Source organism: Strongylocentrotus purpuratus, unplaced genomic scaffold (assembly GCF_000002235.5).
Source record: "Strongylocentrotus purpuratus isolate Spur 01 unplaced genomic scaffold, Spur_5.0 spur5_scaffold_4, whole genome shotgun sequence".
Taxonomy (NCBI): domain Eukaryota; kingdom Metazoa; phylum Echinodermata; class Echinoidea; order Camarodonta; family Strongylocentrotidae; genus Strongylocentrotus; species Strongylocentrotus purpuratus.
In genome coordinates this window covers 4,165,963-4,189,971 of record NW_022145610.1, presented here as the reverse complement: position 1 = coordinate 4,189,971, position 24,009 = coordinate 4,165,963, and the positions used below count along the sequence as shown (strand labels likewise).

Here is a 24,009-nt window from a genome sequence, read left to right as displayed (position 1 = left end):
CTAAATGAGTCTTGAGCAATTTCACTTTAACAGCTAAGATAAATGCTTGATGGATACTGACAACATTCAATTATAAAATTGAATACAGGCCCACATCTCTATTTGAGTTTACGACAAAAGCGATTAGTATTATAGTATTCGCAGGCGAATGCAAGGAGTTTGCTAAATTTAGCAACTCCCTGCGCATGGACCCTTTTACACGAATTGCTATTATTGTAAAAAAAGTATCAAATTGGCAACACAAAAACTGTTTTTTTACATGTATACTGTGTGTATTTGCATTTCAGCTGGAACTATACCGTATTTGCTGAAGTAAAGGCCGCAGTATTTTTGGAAGAAAAATATCAAAAAGTCGGGGTGCGGCCTTTGCGGCGAAAGAGTAAATTTTTTTTTTTTTATAAGTCGCAAGTCAAAACCTTGAAAGACAGCCCGAATTTGTACATATGGGACAACAATGAAAGGTGATGGACATTTCTAGAAAAACACATGTCTTACCGACAATTAGGTGTTATATTTTTTAAATCTCATAAATAAAATTCATAACTTACCAACCAAACTCTACTGGTAGATCTAGAATTAAGTTTTTGCTCGCAATTAAAGCACAAAGCTATGGCGCAATACACAAGAGAAAGGTGCAATGTATAAACAAGAGAAAGCTGCAAGTGAAAGCATCAAGATCGGGATGGCCGAGCGGTCTAAGGCGGTGGTTCAGGTCGCTATCTACATTTGTACGCATGGGTTCATATTCCGCCTCCGACAATTTTTTTTTTTAATGTCAAAATCGGGGGTGCGGCCTACGCGGCGCTGCGGCCTTATCGCCGGCAAATACGGTAACATCGCGAAGCTCTTAATTGTAAAAGGTCAGCGTTTTGTAATGTAAATTGCACGTTTACTAATTATGATCAGGAACATGTGGAAGATAAGCAAATTGTTGACAATAACTTCAGAGCCTTCAGATATTACATGTCATATGTCTTTAAATAAAGCAATACTGAAATTTCTGCCCTAGCATACTGTTTATTGCACAGCACCATCTCATGGTCAACTTGGCAACAGTGCGTAACCCAATACCCAATACCTAATTCCACTTTGCAGAAAGAGGACTTGATGCAAGAACAACTGCGCAGCTCGGGAAGCAGCGAGTTAGGGCACCATACTGCTACAGCTGTCCTGAGATGGCGCTAGAGGCGATTTTGCAGTAGTGCTTGTAGTGCACTATGGCTTTATAAGTAAGTGTGAATGTGTTGGAGCTGTCATCAATGATTAAAAAACTTGAGTGAAGATAACCCACCCTTTGAAAGCACAAACCTTGTTATTATATGTAAAATATAATTACATTAATTATATAAAGATTGCTTTCTGTCATTATTGCTGACAAATAAATCCCAAGTTCAAATAGGCTCATGTACTTTAGCCCGTACAGAACTAGCGTACTCTACAGGCATATAATGCACAGTGCTATGCTTGTACAGTATTCATCTACATACAACAAATCGTGTGTATATAGTACTGAAAATACTGCATGCATTCTTATGAAAATACGTATGAAAGTCTCGGTATAAAATGATCACGTTTGACTGCGTTTGACGAATAATTTGATTAGTATCTAGAAGTAAGTTGAATGTTGAATCACAATAAGATATATGTGTAAGTTACACAGGGATGCCAGTCAGTTTTACTCACTGGGCCTAAAAAGAAGCCAGAACACATTAAAGCCCCATATATGTGTTGTACAAAGCCTGAAAAAGCCTGAAAAAGCCTGAAATGGGGCAAAAGCCTGAAGACTGGCATCTCTGGTTACAATGGAACATCTTACGTACACTGTACAAGTCCAAGTCCAGAACATTACCAAGTATGTGCATAAATTGTGGAGTCATTTCCCTTCATATTTGGTATGATCTGAGCTCTAGTAGGGCTATTACATGGACATGTATACCAGTAATGCAATGATCAGATGTCCTAAAAAATCTTAGATGTGGTTTACAGGTTATAGAAAAGACTAGATGGATCTTCGTCTGCGCGCAGTAGAAGATGGTGCCTCCACCATAGAGCCAATTTTACAAACCAAAACAGAAACACTTTTTAGAATTCAAGTTTGATTGTAATCCATTAACAGGTTCTCAGAATATCATGGTTACAAGCTTTTTTTTATATACATGAATGGCACTTTGAACTTTGACCTCATGACCCTAAAATCTAATCATTCCATTGGCTCTGCCAGATACAAGCATGTCCTGAGTTTGATAGTAATCCATTCATCGGTGCTAATGATAATGTGATCACAAGCTGTTTTTGCATACATAATGAGCCGTGACCTTTAAACTTGTGGCCCCCAAATCTAATCAGTTCATTGGCTTTGCAAGATACATACATGACCCAAGTTTAGCGGGAATCCATCAATCAGTTCTTGAGATAAAGCGATAACAAGAACAGGGCGTACGTACGGACAACCACAAAAACATAAAGACTCTTTGTAGCGGAGGCATAAAAAGCTTTGACTTGCAAATATTGTGTTCATCTGGATATTATGAATATCATAACCAAAAATTTGATTGAAAGAAAACAAGTTTGGTACAGTAAGCCTTGTTCAGATATACTGCGGTAACATGAAATACAAACATACTTACATCAACTTCTTCTTGTACTTTGGCATTGTCATTCCCAATGTGATACCTATGAAGAGGGATTTGCTCAGTTGCCACGTCACAGTTCATATCGATGGTATTGAACTCCGGACGCTCAGTATACTTGGCAAGTGCCTGTAGTGCTACTACGGTATCCTTCATACCATTAAGGTACATGGATAATAATAAGAGGATAAATAAAACATGTTACACAAATACAGGGTTCATTCACATTCTGACTATTGAAATATGATTATTTGTATCATGTGAATGAAATAATTTGTAACATGGCATTTAGTAGAGATCTGTGCATAAACTATTGAGAGCATAGCTAATCTTGCAGTATCTCTTTCCAGAAGTAATATCTGAAGCTAATGTTTTGAATATAGTATTAAAACGAATATGGATATATAAGTACACAGAGCAAAATATAATTAGTGATTGGTACTCTTTAAGTGTACTAAAAAAAATGCTGACCGGGTCTCAAAATGCTTAATCTCAGGACCTGAATATGGGACAAAATTTGTTGAAGATGATCTGTAGCCAAATTGGTAAAGCAAATCATTACCGGTAACACACACATTTAAAAAATAATTATTTTGATAACTACTGATCCACATCTACAATACATTTGTCTAAATCTTTTATAATATTGCTGTGTGATGTTACCATTTTTATTTTGATATATTGCTTTCGTATTTTGACACTATTTTATTATATTGTAAATATCTGCTTGCTTTGTAAGACATACAATATCAGCCTTGAGTTGCTTGTCAATTTTCAAACTTTCTCAACTTTTTCAACTTTCAAAATTATATCAAAAATTCAAAAACCTAACCTTAGGTTAAATTTTTGATGTTGACGCCACTGTCGCTGTCACCGGAAAAGCGGCGCCTATGTCTCACTTTTTTGCTACGCAGGCGAGACAAAAATTCAAATAAAAAAGCAACAACAATGCAAAAAATGTAACATCATGAGCACACACATGAATTAAATGGTCAAAATGTGAACCAGCTATCGTGACTATATAAAGTAGATTTTCCTCTTTAGCTTAGTCAGTTCTAACTAGTAAATAATTGTAATCACCTGAGTTGATACAAATCCTCCACCATAGTTCTGTTGCTTGCTAAGCCAGAGAGCAATTTTGCCTGCCTTTTGATAATCAAGTAAGGCAAGTTGTGCCAGGAGAGCGTAGCCGGAGGTTTCTATCTCAATAGCAGAAGGCTTCCTCTGTAGCCAAAATGGCTGACTGCCATCTTCATAGTTGGCATCATCTGGTGTAAAACTAACAGCCCCAGTACCTAAAAGTCCAAAAACAAAGAGTAAATGATAAAAAAAGTAATGGTAATAATAATAATCATAATAATAACAATCTTACTACAAATTATAATAAAAATAGTAATTAAACAATAAATTCAAGTTCGTTCAAAAAAACAAAAATTGTCATTAATATTTATCATAACAATGTTTAAAAAAATGGATTTAAAATGACCATGTTTGCCACATAATTGATTTCTAAGATTATGGTTTCCTTTTGGTTGTTGTAGTATTTATTTCTCATATTTTTCAAGTACTCTCATAAACTTACTGGTATTTTGATTGACCATTGTTCACTCTTTGAATTGTTTATTAGGTGTCGCAAGTCTTATTGGCTAATTTTCAAACTATATACCCTTAAAGTCGGGGGTACTGTACTTTCGCCAAATCCCTCTCTATTTTTACCTTCATCCGTAAATTCGTAGATATATAATTATTAAATACCTAACACTTAATTTATTAATCTAATATCACTATTTTGCCTATTAGACAGTTTGTACAATAACTTATATTAAAACATATCTTATATTAAAACATGATAAACCCTTTATCTGTACTACCTGAATGCATAGTAGCATTATACAGGTTTACTGACATATAAAGATGAACATTGTAAATCTCTTGTGAAATACAATGTGGCACACAGATACTTAATACCTACATGTACAAGAAAGTAAAGCCAGTTTTAAAAATCAGGGCTCTTAAAATCACCTACATCACTCAACAGGCTACTATTCTACGCACCATCTTCATTTCGATCTTCCCACAGTTTGCCATTTGCAGTCCCCACACTTGCGCTTTCAGCCAGCGCCAAGGCATAAGTGACGAGAGCCTTGTCATAGACTCTGTCTATATTTTCAACTTGGGTAACCAGGTACTCGGTCGCTTTCCCAATTGCCTCATCAATTTTCTGTAAGAAAGGTAGAAACCTAGAATTAACCATACATAACTTAAACTGGTAGAGATCGAGTGAGCCCTGGAACTGCAAAGTTGATAAATAGCAGTGCCAAAATGGATAAATAGCATAGTATATACTCATCATATGAAGAAGAAAAAAAAATTGTTGAAATGTAGGAAGAGTTTGTGTGTTTCACTGACTCGAGAAGAGAGGGGTGTTATGATTGGATAGTCTGCAGTGATGGCCTGAGGAGAGAGGGGTGTTATGATTGGATAGTCTGCAGTGATGGCCTGAGGAGAGAGGGGTGTTATGATTAATTAGTCTGTAGAGATGGCCTGAGGAGAGAGGGGTGTTATGATTGGATAGTCTGTAGAGATGGATTGAGGAGAGAGAAGCGTGTTATGATTGGATAGTCTGCATTGATGGCCTGAGGAGAGAGGGGTGTTATGATTGGATAGTCTGTAGTGATGGCCTGAGGAGAGAGGGGTGTTATGATTGGATAGTTTGCAGTGATGGCCTGAGGAGAGAGGGGTGTTATGACTGGATAGTCTGTAGTGATGGCCTGAGGAGAGAGGGGTGTTATGATTGGATAGTCTGCAGTGATGGCCCGAGGAGAGAGGGGTGTTATGACTGGATAGTCTGTAGTGATGGCCTGAGGAGAGAGGGGTGTTATGATTGGATAGTTTGCAGTGATGGCCTGAGGAGAGAGGGGTGTTATGACTGGATAGTCTGTAGTGATGGCCTGAGGAGAGAGGGGTGTTATGATTGGATAGTCTGCAGTGATGGCCTGAGGAGAGAGGGGTGTTATGACTGGATAGTCTGTAGTGATGGCCTGGGGAGAGAGAGGGGTGTTATGATTGGATAGTCTACAGTGATGGCCTGAGGAGAGAGAGGTGTTATGATTGGATAGTCTGCAGTGATGGCTTGAGGAGAGAGGGGTGTTATGATTGGATAGTCTGCAGAGATGGCTTGAGGAGAGAGAGGTGTTATGATTGGATAGTCTGCAGAGATGGCTTGAGGAGAGAGGGGTGTTATGATTGGATAGTCTGCAGAGATGGCTTGAGGAGAGAGAGGTGTTATGATTGGATAGTCTGCAGAGATAGCTTGAGGAGAGAGGAGTGTTATGATTGGATAGTCTGCAGAGATGGCTTAAGGAGAGAGGGGTGAGAGACTGGGGAATGGAGAAGTAATGTTGAAGAAGTCAATTGATATGGCACCTAGAGAGAGAGAGAGAGAGAGAAAGGTGAGGTTGGGGGGGGGGGGGAGAGAAGGATCAGCATCATTTGAACATTTGTTAATCAATATGTAATGAACCTTTAAATATAGCATACAAAATTCACTTAATTGAATAGATAGCACATATGTGTGTCTTTACATAAAGAATGTCCATCCTTATACTCTAAATTTTGTGTTTTTCTACGTTTGATCAATTTACACTGTAATAAATCCATATGAAAACAGGTCATCAGAGTCAGGGTCACATGACCAAGTTGCCTATATGAAGATCCTATAGCATGATCTTGGATTTCTACAATCCTAATGGTCTAATTGATGTTGGTCTCTTAATTGATTCAAATGTATTTTGATTACAAGCAACTTTCATCAAATTGTAAATTTCATTATCAAATCACAATGGACATACAACTACGATAGGCCCACATTCACATGTTCTTTATCAACTTTGCACATTTTTGGGTCATGTTATGTTACAGTTCTATACAAATGTTATGTGAAATTGCATTACCTGGTTTGCAGGGACAAGTAAATTCCGGCTCTCCAGGAGAGAGATGAGAACAAATGCTGTCATAGAAGTTTCTCCCTTTACAGCTCCCTGATAAACAAATCAAAGGATTTGCAAAAAGTGAAATCTGATAGTACCTTTACAGATTAAGTTGAGTTCTGTTCATGCGATTGTATCGTGAAAGGGATGGTATGGAAGCTATTGGAAAAGGTACATGTACATATACATATAAATCATGTAGTACGTAACTATTGGTGTATACTGTGAGATTTTAGAATCATTGTAAGGATAATGATAATAGGCCCAGTCTCACAAAAAGCATGGGTAATAGTGAGCACTACATTTTTTTGTTTTTTATAAATCCGAGTGCTTGCGCAAGGCGATCGGGCAAGTCACAGCACCTCTCATACCCCCCCTTCCCGAGGCATTCAAGCAAGATCACAGAAATGCAGCTCTCCACTACCCCCCCCCCCCCCCTTTATACATTTTACAAGTTTCTTTTATACATTTTGACATGGATTTACATTGATCTCTCCCAGGGACTGTCCATTTTTGGGAGAAAAAAAATCATAATGAAAAAAAAAGACCTGTAAACGTCACACGTGCTGTACAGAGAAATGTGTATATAAGACTACACAAACATGTGCCATGGAGTGCAGTCTACAATAGCTTTTACTTGTCATATTTTTAATATGAGGGCATTTGAAGAGCCATCCTTTTTAGGGGACACTTTTCAATTAACCTCCTCCACACTGACATAAAAAGAATTAAAATGCTCATAAAATATTTTTCACCATTTCCCAGAACTCACCCGTATTTCAAAATGACAAATGCTGGTGTTTACAAGAGAATGTGACAGAGTTCCCTAAAGAATTTACTTACAAATGAACGAGAAATATTTTTGTGACTATGTTTTTGTTATTGCTATATAAGTACGAGGATACATGTACATGTACAATAAGCCAAAAATCTCACAAAAATTTGAACAAGAACATTATCAATTTGCAAGAGATCGCCATGTTATTTTTGACATTGTAACACAAATTGTGTCTTGATTATAAACCCAGCACACACTCTACGACCCAACTATGACTTGAGTTTGGAATAATTTTCAATACCTGTTGGCTTTGAACATTGAGAGTACCAGGAACAGAACAGATTCAGAGGTATTATAAAGCAACTCCATGCCATAAAATTATCATTTGTAACAATTACACATTATACTGAACGTAATGGATGTGTCTTTCTTTGAGCCACTGAACGTAATGGATGTGTCTTTCTTTGAGCCACTGATACCTAATGATTATAGGATGTACATGTACGTACAATGTATTTGAATAACTCACAATCATTTCCTGGTGAATTACTTGTTGACTTTCTTGGAAAGCCCCTGACGGTAGCTGGTTGTTGTCAATGAGCCAGTTTATACTACCTTCTACATGGCCTGGCTCCACCCTAGTGAACCTATTAGCCTGGCTGAACACCTTCACAACAAATGCCGTCAACCTGTAACAACATACATGAAGGGAACAGAAAGGATATTAATCCTGGATTTGCCATGTGAGCTTATATTGCAATGTGAGCCGATTGGAATGAGCAGTAGGGAAAATATATAATACACTAAAGGAAAACCAACCTTTATCGAAAATTGCTTTGAAAGAAAGCAGTAAAAACAATTTCTGAAAGTTTGAATGAAACTAGACAAACTAAAAGAAAGTCATGGGTATTCTAAAGTTGTAATCAAATTGGTTGGTTGTATAAGCAATGTCACCGTGACGAATAGTGGCAGACAACTTTCCCATTTGTTCCAACACTCTAAATTATTAAAATACAAATTATTCATAATGTGTGACTCAGGGACCTAAAATGACATACTATCCATAATAATAATAATAAATAATAATATTCTGGGTATGCAGCGCTAATACATAGATACTCTAAGTGCTGTACAGATATATTATTACCCTGCTCATTGGATTAATTAAGACTTGCCCGCACACAATGTACGCACATTCTCTATTCTCTGGGAAGCATTCCAGCAAGGCGCCATATTACAAACAAAAATGCTGAGCAAACTACATGTACAATGATGTTCACATCCTACCGGGTACCCATTTAAACACCTGTGTGGAGAGTGGCAAAATTGGATTAATGTCTTTTTAAAAAGGAGAAAAACACAAATTAAGAATGATATTTTAGTAAACGACAAATGTAAGAGATGAGCATAACAATTCGTCACAATCTACTGACCAAACGCCAATTTGAGATTTCGCACAGATGTAGTGATTTCATAATTCAAACAATCATAACTTTCAAAATTAATGTCGCTAGTGATATTCGGTTGTATGGCCAACAATCACCTATATATTAATACCACTAATCGCCGCGGGGGGTCCAAAACGCTTCATTAAAAAACGTTTTTTCCCCGACCGTGCCCGCCTCTGCCGTGGCGCGTGAACGGCGACACAATTCCACGACGCATGTCTCCCGTAAACCCGCGTGCCACATCGACCCCGTGATCGACGTCGATGTCGATAAACGCGGTGTCAGGTTCCGGGGAGGACGGGCAGACAAGAGCATGGCGGGCGTTGTGGATTGCAAGGAGGCGACGAACCTGCGAGAGTGAGGCGGAAGGGATGCACCCGCCCTCTGTCTAATCAAAGAAATACACGGCGGACGAGAATCTACTCACGTGAATGGGTGTAGCAGATCACGATGTAACGGGTGCGACTTACCCCGAGTTAGGCATCTTGCTATAGTGATATGCTTTGTAGCATGTCAGAGAAATACACATTAACTGATGACTCACCCAGGTGAAGGGATGTAACAAATGTACGCTCTAACGGGTTGGGCTTACCCGTGTTATGCGTCTTGCTATATGAAATGCTTTGTAGGCCAGACAGCCATAGTGTACGTGTGTTTAACGCTAATGTCATTCATACACACAGTCGATTCGAGTCGAGGCGATTGCTACATACTGGCGCAAACCATGGACCTATTTTCGCGTAAAATCTTAACTCTTAAAATAATTATACAAATTCTGTCATCTATGCCAACATAATCATAGTCCAAGCTTCTGTTTTATTGGTCTTTTCATGAAAACTACATCGAAATCACAACAATAATAACGCAAATAGATTTGTGATAGTACGCCTCAACCCATCCGCAATTTTTGCACACACACAGATCATACAGGATTTCAAATGCCCTCCAGCTGCCAACTTAGGCGGGGTCATCACGGAGCTCAAGCCATCGTTTTACGCTGCGCCGCATTAACTGCACTACACTACTTAAGTGCATGTGTATAGATTTGATTTCCGTTTGTTTGATTTCGTTTAGCGTTGGATATTTGAAACTTTTGAACTCTGAAAGACTGTAAATATGTTAAATAGACTCTTGATATTGGATTTCTTTTCTAGACCTGTTAATGAATCAATGAAAAGGATGAGGGATATAAAACAAATATGGACTGCTCTGTAATTGGATGGTGGTGGAAATAATCACTCCATCAATTTTGTTCATACCAGCCCTTTTCTCTCTATCACCCCCTCGGCTTTGCCTCAGGGTGATAGAAGGGCTGGTATGAACACCACCTTGGGAATGATAATTTCATCCTCATGAGCAGTCAATATTTGTATATTTCCACTGGGACCCCTGCATGGGACCTCTCTGAAGTTCTTTGTATCATCCTTGCAAAATATCATTTTAATGATAATTTTGTTTAGTAGAACATGTAGTTTTAATAGTGTATGTTAAGCCAAATTAAACAATTGTTATTCATGCTTTGATTTGGAACAAGTTCTAATTAGAGATGAGTGAAAATAGCAAAAATGAGAATGGGAGGAAATGAGAACAGTATTTGTAAGAAACGAGAGTGCATTAGGACGGGAAAGGGATAGTGAGAATAAGGATGGGAATGAATGAAAAACAATCATAAATAATGAAAGTGAAAACGAAAGTTATTAAAGTGTAAAAATAGTTTGCATCAATTTATTTACAAATTACTAATTTCGCTTTTTCTTTTAATCTTCAAATTTTATTACGTGGTACAAATTTTAAAGACCATTTTAAGACGATATATGAAACAGCAAACAAAAGGTTGATATTCTATCAAATTAGATATTAAATTGAGAGTAGAAAGAGAATAAAAGGATAGAAAGTAGGCCTATACAAAGAGAACAAATGAAATTGAAAATAAAAGGGTATAAAGAACAGAAAAAAACATGAATGTTAAAAATAGATCATCTAAAATTAAACAAATTAATTCAAAAATCGATAGCACATAATTACAACCACCCACCCCCTAGAATCCTGTGGATTTTCCACGGGTCCTGCTAGTAACTTCTTATTATTGGTCTGATTATCTCAAACTTTCACCATCCTGTTTCACATATTTTCTGCTTTCAACCAATTTGGGATTGCCCTTCAACTAAAATGAATAACATCTAATGATCTATTTCTGGTTTTAGTGGGATAGGTATTTATTGTTTGATCACACCAGTTGAAATATCATTACCGGTACTAGAAAATATCAAAATAGGGGAAAGCGGAATAAATGTGCAATAAATCAAAAACTTAAGCAAGGTTAAACCGTTATTTATAGTAGGGGGGGGGGAGAGAGTTAACTGCACATAAAAATGTAAAGATGAAGGAAAAAAAGTAAAAATGTGGTGGCTTGGGTGGAAGAGGTACAAAAAGAAGAGATAAAGATGATTACAAAGGGTGAAATCGGTGAGATGTAAAAGCAGAGAAGAGATAAAGGAGTAAAGGAGAAATGAGGAGGTAAGGTCACTTACCATGTACTTCCAGGTCGATGCTTCCATGCTGCATATGCACCATTGTCTTGCCGATAGGTCAACTCTCGGGCAACTCCTACAAGGAATTCATGTAATTATGAATATAAGTGGGAAAACAAGATCAAATAACCAATGTTTTATCTCTTTTTGGAAAAATGCTATTTCCTTATGTTTTGTACATAAATCACAAAAGGAGCAATTTTCGGGCTGAAATGCAAAGACAAAAAGTCATGTGACTTTGCTTCAAAAGATGTGCAAGACTCAAAATTTAAGCACAAGATGTTTTTGCTTTAACAAATTATCACGAAAAATGTAGAGAGGGGGTGGGGGTTGGTGGATCATCAAATATTCCATGCATTTATAGCCATCACATTACCATCAGCGATGTAGTCATAGATCCGTGCCTCTTGTTCTGCTGTATCTGATCCTACGGCTATTAGGTACTGATAGACAAAGAGTGTTGGAGCCAGGTAGATCATGGTTTGTTCACCACAGCCTCTAGGTTGCCTCACCAGATGATCTAGCCCACCTATGGGATCTGTGGATGCAGTTCCAAGTAGGTTACCTGTTCAAAGAACAATGGAAAGGAGTAATTACAGGCATTACTATATAAATGATTCATGCAAATGAGTTCATTACATGAAATATCATACACCTTCGTACAATAGGGGCCGACAGCCCCAACAAAAAACCAAAAAAAGGCATTAAAAATGTTTATAAAACAAAACTCCTAGATCCTTTTTATTGATTTAAAAAAGGGGTTAGATATGTACATGAGTAAAATTGGTCTGTTGCATTATCGATGGCAAATACATGTAAATCCCAAGTTTATTATGAGTGGTACCGAAAGCACACAGAGTCAGTGTAAGGGCTATACATGTACTCTCTGTATACACTGTACTTTGTGGGGCTAATACATGTACACGCGCAGTACTGCGTGTACAAAGTACAGTTATTACTTAAGCACCCTTGATGTACGGCCAGAGTATCCAGGGGGTGTTTCATAAAGCTGTGCATAAAGTTACAAATGACTTTACAAATGATTTGAGTATGAAGAGCCAAATGGGATGCCCAAAGTTTCCCCTGACATTTTAACAAAGTGCGATTGTATTTCCCATAATCTTGATTAAATTGTAGCCAAAAATACACTTTGCATTAAAATATTTTATTAACTCTTATCCTGCCATAATGAATACAGCCCAGAGCCACAGGGCTAATCCCCATTGTGCCAAGCCACAAATCCCCCCTGTGCCATGATTTGAGATAATCTGATAGTGCGATCAATAGCGCGTGCGAAGCACTCAGCACAGTACAATGGGCATGAACAATAACTGTTATTACGAATGCGAGCAAACATGCATGAGGCAGGGAAGTGGTAGCTCGCATGTACAAAGCACTATAACGGTAACGTGCATGCAGCCTTATGGCAGGATATGAGTTAATAATGATGAGGTTAATCTTCATCTGCACATAATCTCATTTAGCTCTTCATATTCAAGTCATTTGTAAAGTCGTAACTGCATGACTCAAATATAGCAAAAGATGAATTTAAAATGTTCATCTCTCACTATACATGTACATGCATTCCAGCAAAAAAATTGTAAAAATTATATCCTGCATCAAAAATGTATTGGTGATTGATTGGTTGAGAGCTCTTCTCGTAAACAGAAATATTTCAAACCATTTTAAGGTTGCTCTGAAAAAGTATTATTTGGGAGTTGAAAACAAATGTGATAGTTTTTTTTAGATTTTAAAAATCTATTAAATTCAAAATGTTAATTGGGGTAAAAACATAATATTTCCATAAAATTACCCCTCCCCCCCAAAAAAAAAATATATATACTGTGCCTTCATTTTGAGGTACTGGTTAAAACTATGGACCTCAGTGACTCAAATAGTTCTATTGGAGTTACCTCTTGTCCATATAGTTCCAACCAGAAACTCTCAAGACAGTGCATATTTGTATACGATCAGGGAAAAGTCTAATTTCAGTGATTTCATTCACGAGCCTCACGATGCTCTCTTTTACATAATAAAATCCTGGACTGTGTTTAAAATGAATGATTGAGCAGACATGGAAACCTTTGTTTTTGCAAAGACATGGCTGCCTATTCTTGTGAAAATAACATTGCTCTTGCATGCGGTTCATGTATTTATATAATATTGAATGGCCTTGAGTATATAAGATTCAAGGGTATATCTCACAAGATGATTTGTGTCTTCCACGAGATGGAATGGTGTGATAAATATTCTCACAGCAAGTGCGATATACTCTTGTGTCCCACAAAAGTCCTTCAGTAATACAATTAATCGTATGAAAAGTATAACTTTAATTTTGGATCCTTTTTTTTGGTATCAACTTGCACATGAAAGACACGAGAAAAATCTGTTTCATCCTTACTTAAGAATTATCGAGGACTTCACACATACATGTACACACACATCCATTGTCTTAGACTTTGCATATTTAAACATGTATTCAGTGTTTTACGTGTTCGTGCACTCAAAACCATTAGACATTGCAAATTTGCTGCATGCTCATATAGGAACTTTTCACAAACAATTACTGGTAGATATTAAAAAAAAAAAAATTCTTTCCAACAGCACAATATTATTTCTGGTAGGCTCAAAACCGTTGATACGAATAATAATATGTAGTATACAACTGTAATAGGTCAGAATTGAACTGTTTTATAGTGAAACATATATATCTATTTCTAATCAATATCTCCTCAGGAGGAAAGTAAGAAGTTTATATGTTAACAAACTTTGTACTTCAAAGAAGTATGACTCACACATATTCTGAGTAGAAGCTATCAATTTGGCCAAAACATGACATTCCACAGCTATGAGAGAGTTAATGATGTATGGTCACTTGGTCAAAGGTTGGTAACTCGACCCCCCCCCCCCTCCAGAACACTTGTAATAACTTAGCCAAACAAACCCCTAATTGTATACATTGGATAAGAACCCCCAAAACAAATGACTTCCTGTCTCCCTCCCAATAACAAGACCCTTTTCCAGAACAGGTTATGTGTGGTAGCTATACCACCGTGAGAGTGTAGCTGTTATAAAAGAAGGCAGAGGTATTTGTCAGATTCACTCCTGTACTGCACCCCATCCATGGGGCAGGCAGGGAGGTCGACTCTGCAAGCTTTTGGTGTTACATGTCATTAGGTAAGAAGATTATTCTTTTGTTAAGTTGGATAATTATTGAGATAATTAGTACTTTTGTAGATGTATTCTGATGTTAGTTAATAACCTTGGTATCGTTATGAACGATAAGTTGTGCTGAATTAATATGCGAGAAAGGTGTGGCATATTATCTGTTTAATCATCATTAGGTTGATTTCGTTAGTGAGTTAAGCACTAGATTAAGATTTGGTAATAGTAATTTGAGATGATTTGAGTATTACAATGTTATCTGTTATATTACTTGTAATCTTTAGGAGTTTTAGTTATATAATGTGTTGTTGAGATTAACTCTGGATAATCGTATTTTGCAAGACAGTTGTAATTTCAAGTAATGTTTTAAGAGTTAACAGTCAGCGGATATAGTCTGAACCTTCTTCAGTTTTCTGTTGTATATCTGTAGAGTATAATTCACAATGATTTGTATTAATTATTATTCCTCTAGGTATTGACAATCAAGATGTAAGAAGCGGGTACAATGAGAGGAAACAGTCCTCTAGGCCAGATTGCCAGGGTGAGTGGGTTATCATATTCAATGTATAAGCCACTAGTTCAATGTAGTTTTAATTGGGAATTATGTTTGATTGTTTGACAAAGTTCACTTGATGGTTGTATTCATTTATTTGTTGGGAAAGTTATCCATAAAGATGGAAGAACTTTATTGATTAGATACTTGCTATTTTCATGCAATATTGATTAAGTTTTAATGAATCGAATATAAACAACCTGTTTATCATTTATTATCATGAGTCGGCTTGACGTCATATTGTTGGAATTCGTATCTTGGAGTCATGAACGAATAATATGTTTATTGCTATTATGTGTGTTTTTCAAACATGTTCACATTTCTATTTAATTGTTTTAACTTTGTTTATTTGTCCAGGCTTTAGCTTAGTTTACTTTGCACCTGAAATAAAAAAGAACCGCAACACAAAGAATGGTGTGAGGTGTCTTCTCTACCAGTTTCCGCGTGTGATCTGCGTGTTACACAACTCACTCCTTGATTCTAAACAAATGATTGGTAAAAACGGTCATGTTTGATTCATTTACTGAGACTACCACCTTTTCCTTGAAAAAGGTGCAATAGTTTCCAGTACTATCAACAATTTTTTGGTCGGCGATCTGCAGTAGTGCGTGTAGGGGTTAATGTACGATTACCCTGTGTGGGTGAACACATGAATAGCATTGCGTATTGATGAGTATACAGGTAAGTGCACTTATCTCTCTGTGCGCTAAAGTAAGCCTATTAAACTTGGGGTTTATTTGTCAGCAATAAAGACACAACAACTATCTTGAAATGAATTATCTTTACATCAAATAATAACGAGATAGGAGTTTGTTTGTATAAAACAAATGATGCATGTTTTCATTTGTTCATTACAGGATCTATCTCTTCTTGTTGAGGAAGTTTATGCATCTATCGAAAGAAGCCTTCGGGCTTTGTCCGATAGATACATACAGCCTCAACTCGAGTGCAGATAGATCATAGAATGAGCTCCTTCGCATGCATCATTTGTATAATATTGGACTCCGGAACATTGAAATATTAGTATAATACTAACCGATAAGTTTGACACTGCAAGATTCAGTGTCTGGAATAGAAGATCCAGGCAAAGAAATGGCAATCTCCTCATGCTGAAAGCCCTCCCCAAATATAGTTCCTGGGCCTGCATAGAAACATTTTCAAAAAACACAAAAGCAGTATTTTTACCCAAAGCGTGATCCACAACTCTGTATTTACATAGAGGAAAGGGGAATGACTGTATTCAACCTGCATATAACAATAATCTAACCCGCTTTTGCCCCCCTCCCTCTTTTCAATTACATGTATAACTGCACTATTAACACCGTAGTCTACATTATGTTAAAAAGTGTAGGTAAAACGTACAGATTTTGTGTTTTAAATGCATCTTTCTTGGTGTAAATATATCTAGTAGTTGGTTTAATAACAAAAAAAGGATAATCATCCTTTTTTTCTATTTCAGATACTCTTCTGGGCAGCATATACCTATCACAAAAACAAGTTTCGCTCTTGATGTAAGGGGTTCCATGCCCCTATACTATATTAAAAAAACATGTGCTTCAAATGTTACTTCTACAAATATATATTTGAGGTATGAATATATTATCAGTAAAGAGTAAAATGACTTGTTGAATACACTAGTTAACTAATGCTTACAGGCTCGCATAGATTAGGGTGCTCACGGATGCAAAGTCGGAATGTGGTTCCGTAGGCAACATTTTATGTTATCCTTTATTTTTCGTCATACACCTTACCCTTTAAAGATACTATGTCCCTTTTGGAGCCAACTTCAAATTCTGTAGAACTTTGCAGGAATTATGAATGTGTCATGTATGTCCTATTTGTGAAATGTAATTGTTAGCAGTGTCCTAGTATTCAAATTATGCAAGGAAACCCATTTACTGACAGACACTATTGAGTGACTGACTGACATCTTTTTTTCTTTGGTAATGACATACATAAAATAAGCTGTAACAGGTACATGAGCATTTGTCTACATCAATAACCCACTTCTTGTAACGGCCAAAATCAAACTGATTGGATCTTTGTGCAGCACAAAACGTACGACCATTCGATACAAGGGTCTGAAAATCAGACTATTACTTAAGTGATTGCAATCACTTATGCAATCACTTATGTCGATTTGACAACTGATGGTCGTTATTTTCCTGAAAAAAAGCCATTTTCAAACCCTTTCGTTTTGAGGGAGGTTCTAGATGAATATTGTCTTTCAAATACCTTTGGAATTTAACCTTTTCATTTTTTTGACCTGCAAATGGGACAATATAGTACCTTAAACTTTTAGAATGTGAGGTAAAGTTTTTAAAGTTGATCTATACATTTCAGCTATAGGTGATTAGTACACTTCTCTCCTTCATTAAATAAAAATTGCCTTTAATTGCAACATGAACTCTGTTAACTGGAGGTCCTGAAACAATTACTGGGAATCAATCAAATATGTATACAGGTAACAAAATATGCTGTAACATAAGAAATTTTTCCGTTAAGGATGACTCCTAATTATTTAAAATTAAACCTGTGATTTTTACAAATGTACTGTACCTGAGCCTAAGCTGTTATTAGGGGACGGTGTGGTGACATCATCACTGAACATCACTCTCCCAGGATTCAGGGTCAAAGATCTACTTTTCCTCTGCATAACTCCTTGAGACTGTTCACAAACAACAATCAACTAATTAGTTTAACCACAAATTCAGCCAGAAAATTACCAACTTAACCCTTTACCTGTCCCTTATTTCAGACTACCACAATTTATTGTAAAGCTATAGAGTGGTGAAGTGTGACGTCATCAAAAATCTATTTTTGGAATTTCTCAATTTTTTCTTCATTTCCTGAAAGAGCATCAAAAATAATGTAAGTATTGGCTGAGATATGACCATCTGAATAAAAAGATTGCCTATTGGAACTCAGTGTTATATGCTCTGGCTCCTAACCATTAGGAGCCAGAGCATATAACACTGAGTTCCTATGGGAAATATATTCATTCAGATGGTCATATCTCAGCCAATACTAAACATATTCAATTGATTTTCGACATATGGACATTATTTTTGATGCTCTTTCGGAAAATGAAGAAAAAATTGAGAAATTCTAGAAATAGATTTTTATGATGTCACAGCTTCGGTACTCTATACAACAAATACTGTACTTAATTTTTTTTTCTAGTCTGAACATCATATAAAGAAATCTCTTATAACCAAACGTTATATGGTGAAAATGCCAGTTTGAAGATCATTTTAGATGAAAAACGTGATGACGAATCAGGCTCCGACTCTAGTCTAAATGTACAGTAGTATCATACAAACATTGTATAACTGCCTTCTCTTTAGAACTTTAATACAAAATTATAAATTTCCTGTAGTTTGAACAAAGTAATTTGACAAAAGGTGCCTGGGGCGATTGTGACAGGAGGAAACACAATTATCAATCAATACCATACATGTACATATTTCTAAAAAGTATAAATTTGTACCACAACTCGAAGAGTTTTCCTGACGCTGTCCCGCTTCTTGCTTCCACCAGCAGTCACAGTGATATGGAATTCCCCTACTTCCACAGGGCGTACAATAAAGGTTGTAGAGGCTGCCCGTTTAGATTCAACAAAAACGTGGCGAATGGCAGGATTTTCCGCTGTGCACAAGCCCTGATCAACAGTGAAATTAACACTGACCTGTGATAGGTAATTAAGATATGCCAAAAGAAATGTGGAAATGTTACAAGAAAAGAGTCTAAATGTAAAAAGGGTTACTGTAGTCAAAAGACAACTAATCCTACAAACATACCTCAATATCAAAGTGACTGAAACATGTTTGACCAAACATTAAATAAATCATTTCCTTGATCATACATGAACAGTTTCCAATTTTATTACAATTCTTCAAAAGCTTCACTAAGTTATCTTTCACTTCCATGATTGGGGTAGCAGACAACTTTTTTTCAAACAGCATCCAAGCAACCCTTTTTTCTCTCTTTTTCAAAAGCCTAACCCTACCCCTTTTTATTACATTCAGTAAGTTATTAAATTGGTCAATACCTTTCACGTGACTTCAATTTCAATTTAATTCAATTCAATTCAATTTCAATTTCAATTCATTTGTTCACTCAATATATAAAAAAAAACATACATAAATTGCGTATAAACGCATATGAAAAATATAAAAAGATGGTCATAGTAAAATCAGTAGCTGAAAGCACAAGTAACATAAATTGAGTGGGGATCAGATTAAAGATCTATTTAAAGATCTTGTGATAGAGAGAAAGAGAGAGAGATGATGATGAACAGCATTTGTATGGCGCCATATATCTGTTTCAGAAAACATTCAAAGGCGCGAGCTCCTCCAATAAAATTAGCATTTAAATGTCTGAAGGAAGATGTGAGTTTTGAGTGAAGCTTTGAAGTGGTCCAGGTTGTCAATTTCGCGAATAGATGATGGGAGGGAATTCCACAGGCGAGGAGCAATAGAAGAAAATGCCCGGTCTCCATATCCCTTGAGATGAGTAATGGGCATCTGGAGAGTAAGGCCAGATGAGCAAAGTCCAGGGCGAAGTTGATGCTGCTCGATTAAAGATGACACATATCCTGGGGTCTGACCATGAATTGCCTTAAATGTGAGCAGCAGGACCTTGAAATCAATTCTGCTCTTGGCAGGAAGCCAATGTAGCTCAGCCAGGACAGGAGAGATGTGATCATGCTTCCTCAGCCCAGTAAGCAAACGTGCTGCTGCATTCTGTACTGCTTGAAGTCTGTTCAAGGTTGCAGAAGGAAGGCCAGCTAGAAGACCTCTTCCGCGATAGCTAGAAGACTGTTACAGAAATAAAGTCTAGAGGATATGAGTGAATGGATGAGGCTTTCTGCTGCCATCCTCGTGAGCAAAGGTCTAATGGATGCAATGTTACGGAGCTGGAAGTAAGCAGTCTGACATACCTGTGAAATATGCCGGTCCATTTTCATGGACTGATCAAAGTAGACCCCAAGGTTACGGGCGCTTACCGTAGGAGAGACAGACACATTGCCAACTTGGAGGTCCATGGAGCTGATCTTGTTCCTCATGTTTGGTGAGGAAATGATAAGATATTCAGTCTTGTCATCATTGAGTTTCATGAAATTCTCCACCATCCATTGACGGATATCGGCAAGGCACGAGGTCATCCTTGCAGCTATGGCCTTTTCATCAGTTGCCACTCTTGGATCAAATGTCACATACAGCTGAGTGTCATCTGCGTAGAAATGGACTTGTAGACCATGTTGACGGGCTACGTTCCCAAGAGGGGAAGTGTATAACGTAAAGAGTATCGGTCCGAGGACGGAACCCTGTGGAACGCCGTAGGTCATGGAAGCTTCATCCGACACAGTTCCATTGATGTTCACAGCCCATCGTCTGCAGTGAAGATATGACCTGAACCATTCCAGGGCAGTGTCATTAACCTTGAAGTTCCGTTGAAGCCTCTGGAGGACTTTGTGATCAATTGTATCAAATGCAGCAGATAAGTCCAAAAGAATTACCATAACTGCCTTCAGGATGTCATTAGATATTTTCAGAAGAGCAGTCTCCACGCTGTGAAGCCTCTTGTACGCAGACTGCATTGTCTCATGAAGGTCGTAGTCCTGAAGGTGTGATGTTAGTCTTTTGGCAACTATTTTCTCGAGGACTTTGGCAAGGAAAGGCAGGTTAGATATAGGCCTATAACTGCTCATCTGATCATGATCTAGGGATGACTTCTTCAGTACAGGAGTAACATGAGCAAGTTTCAGTTCTTCTGGAATCTTCCCTTCCTGTAGAGAAGCATCGACTATCTTTGAGATAAGCATAGCCATCAAGCCATCATTTTCCTTCACAACTGAGGTAGGAATCAGATCCTGCGAGCATGACTTAGCAGGGGTCCTTCTAATGACTCTATGCACCTCTAGCGTACTTGTGGGCGCGAGTGTAGTCAGATGCTCACTGCAAGAGGAGGTTACATCATTGTCCAACTCTACTCCATCAGTCGAAGACATATCTGACTGCAGGTTGCATCTAATGGACTTAATCTTACCAATGAAATACCTTGAGAATTTAGAGGCTAGATCATCAGGTGAGGAATGATGTGGAAGTGCTGTAGTCGATTCAGTCTTCCGGTGCAGGAGCTTGTTGATGATGGCGTGGAGTGCCTTCTGGTCGTTTCCACAATCCACTATGAGTTCATTATAGTAGGCGGCTTTAGCATCAGCAATCAATTCCTTGACTCGATTTCTCTGCTTTCTAAAGATTTCTTTATCAACTAAAGCCTTAGTCCGCCGCCATCGGCGTTCAAGCTGTCGCCGCTTTCGCTTCGCATTAGCGATATCCTTATTGTACCAAGGGACTGCCGGCTGTTCCACAATAACACATGTTTGAAACGGAGCATGGTTATCCAGCAATTCCCTCAGCATTACATTATACTAGTGAACTAAGTCATCAACAGCACCACAGGAGTTTGAAAGTAGACTTGAATCTTCAATATCCAGTCTAAGCTGAGCCGGATTGATGGACTTCAACTTACGGTAGGTGATCTTCTTCTTCACAGGCTTAGGTTTCTCTAGCTGAAGGAGACAGTGGACCGAGCTGTGATCTGATATAGAGTCCTGGATAAGCACAGAAATAATGTTCTCTGCATCTATGCGAGTGATGACCAGATCAAGAATGTTACCTGACCCATGAGTAGTTTCGTCCACTATTTGCTGCAGATTATGATCAAGGAGTAGTCTCTGCAAAGCTCTGGTGTCACTGGATTGTTGATTATCCCAGTGGACATTAAAGTCTCCAAGAATAAACAGTTGCCCCGTGAACAAGGAATGTCTATCAAGCATAGCCGAAAACTCTTGGATGAACTTGGTGAACGTAGAACTGTTCTTGGGTGATGTGGGTGGACGATAAACCACGATTACCTTGAACTTCACATTACCGTGGGACAGTTCAGTTTCCATAAACTCAAATGAATTTGGTTTGATGTTGGTAGGAACAGCTTTAACACACAAATTCGACTTCTATAAGAGACCTACACCACCACCCCTACGATACTTCCGAGGGACGTGTAACAGTCTGTATCCAGACGGAGTTACTCTGGCCACGTTCTGAGGCTCACTACACTTGAACCAGGTTTCAGTCAATGCTAAAACATCAACATCATGATCAATCAGATGATCCTTAATCAAATCAGATTTATTACGAGCTGATTGACAGTTAATCAGTCCAAGAGTAAACAGGACATGTGCAGCAGAATAAGAATTACACTTCCTACTTATTGTTTCACTCGAAATAATCTTCTTCTTACCACCTCGGCAGCCCCTATGTCCATTGCGCCTCTTCTGTATCCCAAAGGTCTCCAGTTGTCCATAAGTAGAAGATGGAAGCTTGTGCTGATGTGAATTCATACCTTTCCATATTGACTTCAGCAGGGCTGTCAACCCTCCCGCATTTGGAGGGAGTCTCACGCCACCACGCTCATTCTCCCGCCGCCCCAAAAGCTTGTAGCGGGAGACTCCCGCCACCACACCTTCCTCCCGCTCTCCCGCCAACTATGTAGAATCTCCCGGTTTATGACAAAACCTCCTGCCAAACTCACATGCTCTTCCCCCCCCCCCCCCCCCCCCCCCGTTTAATAAATTCAGCGGCTGGCTGGATTTGGCACTTAATATTTTCTCCAAAAAAAATCTCCCTCCAAGCAGTTTCCCAAAGTTGACAGCCCTGACTTCAGTTCACCAGCAGTATATTGGATAGGAGGCATTCCTGGGGACAGTCCTTGGGTAGAGCTATTGTCATTGGTGCTACTGAATAGAAGTTACACAATAGACAATAGCGATATAGACCACTGTCTGAACATCACATTGTTGTTCTGCTTGGTTGCTCATGAAAGGCACATTATTCAAGACACTTGAACTCTAGAACATGACACGTTGAGGCACATATGGGACAGCAGGTAAGTACAAGTGAAATGAGTCCACAATCAGAAAAGATTGATACTAGACTTCTGAACGTGTGAGATTCCAAAATCAGTCAACAACTGTCCTGTGGTATCCAGGCATCATACTAGTCGAATTGAGGCACTCACAAACTCACAAATCACAAAAGACAATGCAAAAAAACAACGAAATTGGAGGAGCCAGCATAGGGCGCACATACCTCTAATAGAGAAAGAGAGAGAGAAACAGAGAGAGAGACAGACAGAGAGGGAGAGATAGGAAAATTGAGGGAGAAAAGGCAAGATGAGAAGTACAGTTAATACATAGGATGAAATTAGACCCAGGCAGAATAATGAATATTAAAAAAACCATACAAACCAGGGATATAACATTGAAATAAACAACAAACAGGTGACTCAATGTGAATAAGATTGTAAAAGCCTTTCCTTGTATTGTCTCTTGAAAATTTCTGAGAGCACGCAGAATTTAGATTATATAGCTGGCAATGCATTCTATAGTTTGGGACCTGCATAGTAAATAGTTTTTTGAGAAACCGACGTTCTTGCATATGGGATGTGAAAATCTGCATTCGATTGAGTACAATCAAATAAAGGGAATGTACCTATAGAGTACCGAAGCTGTGACATCATAAAAATCTATTTTTTGGGAATTTCTCAGTTTTTACTTCATTTTCCAAAAGAGCATCAAAAATAATGTCAAATGTCGAAAATCAATTAAGTATTGGCTGAGATATGACCATCTGAATAAATAGATTACCTATAGGAACTCAGTGTTATATTGCTCTGGCTCGCAAAGTTATGAGCCAGAGCAATATAAGACTGAGCCAATACTTAACCTACACTGTATTCAATTGTTTTTTCAACATTTGGACATTATTTTTGATGCTCTTTCAGAAAATGAAGAAACAATTGAGATATTCCAAAAATAGATTTTTGATGACGTCACACTTCACCACTCT

The 24,009-nt window shown here is 37.8% G+C and overlaps 1 protein-coding gene across 1 annotated transcript in view; it reads right to left on the bottom strand.

Annotated features, from left to right (window-relative positions):
* c3 (complement component C3) overlaps positions 1-24,009 on the bottom strand; it is a 91,547-nt gene that overhangs the window by 24,383 nt on the left and 43,155 nt on the right. Inside the window, 12 exon segments of the mRNA NM_214521.1 lie at positions 2,628-2,780; positions 3,711-3,925; positions 4,686-4,851; positions 6,584-6,670; positions 7,927-8,086; positions 11,377-11,452; positions 11,753-11,941; positions 16,131-16,235; positions 17,654-17,762; positions 18,585-18,644; positions 18,646-18,680; positions 18,683-18,782. Of these exon segments, the coding sequence (NP_999686.1) occupies positions 2,628-2,780; positions 3,711-3,925; positions 4,686-4,851; positions 6,584-6,670; positions 7,927-8,086; positions 11,377-11,452; positions 11,753-11,941; positions 16,131-16,235; positions 17,654-17,762; positions 18,585-18,644; positions 18,646-18,680; positions 18,683-18,782 (1,455 nt within the window).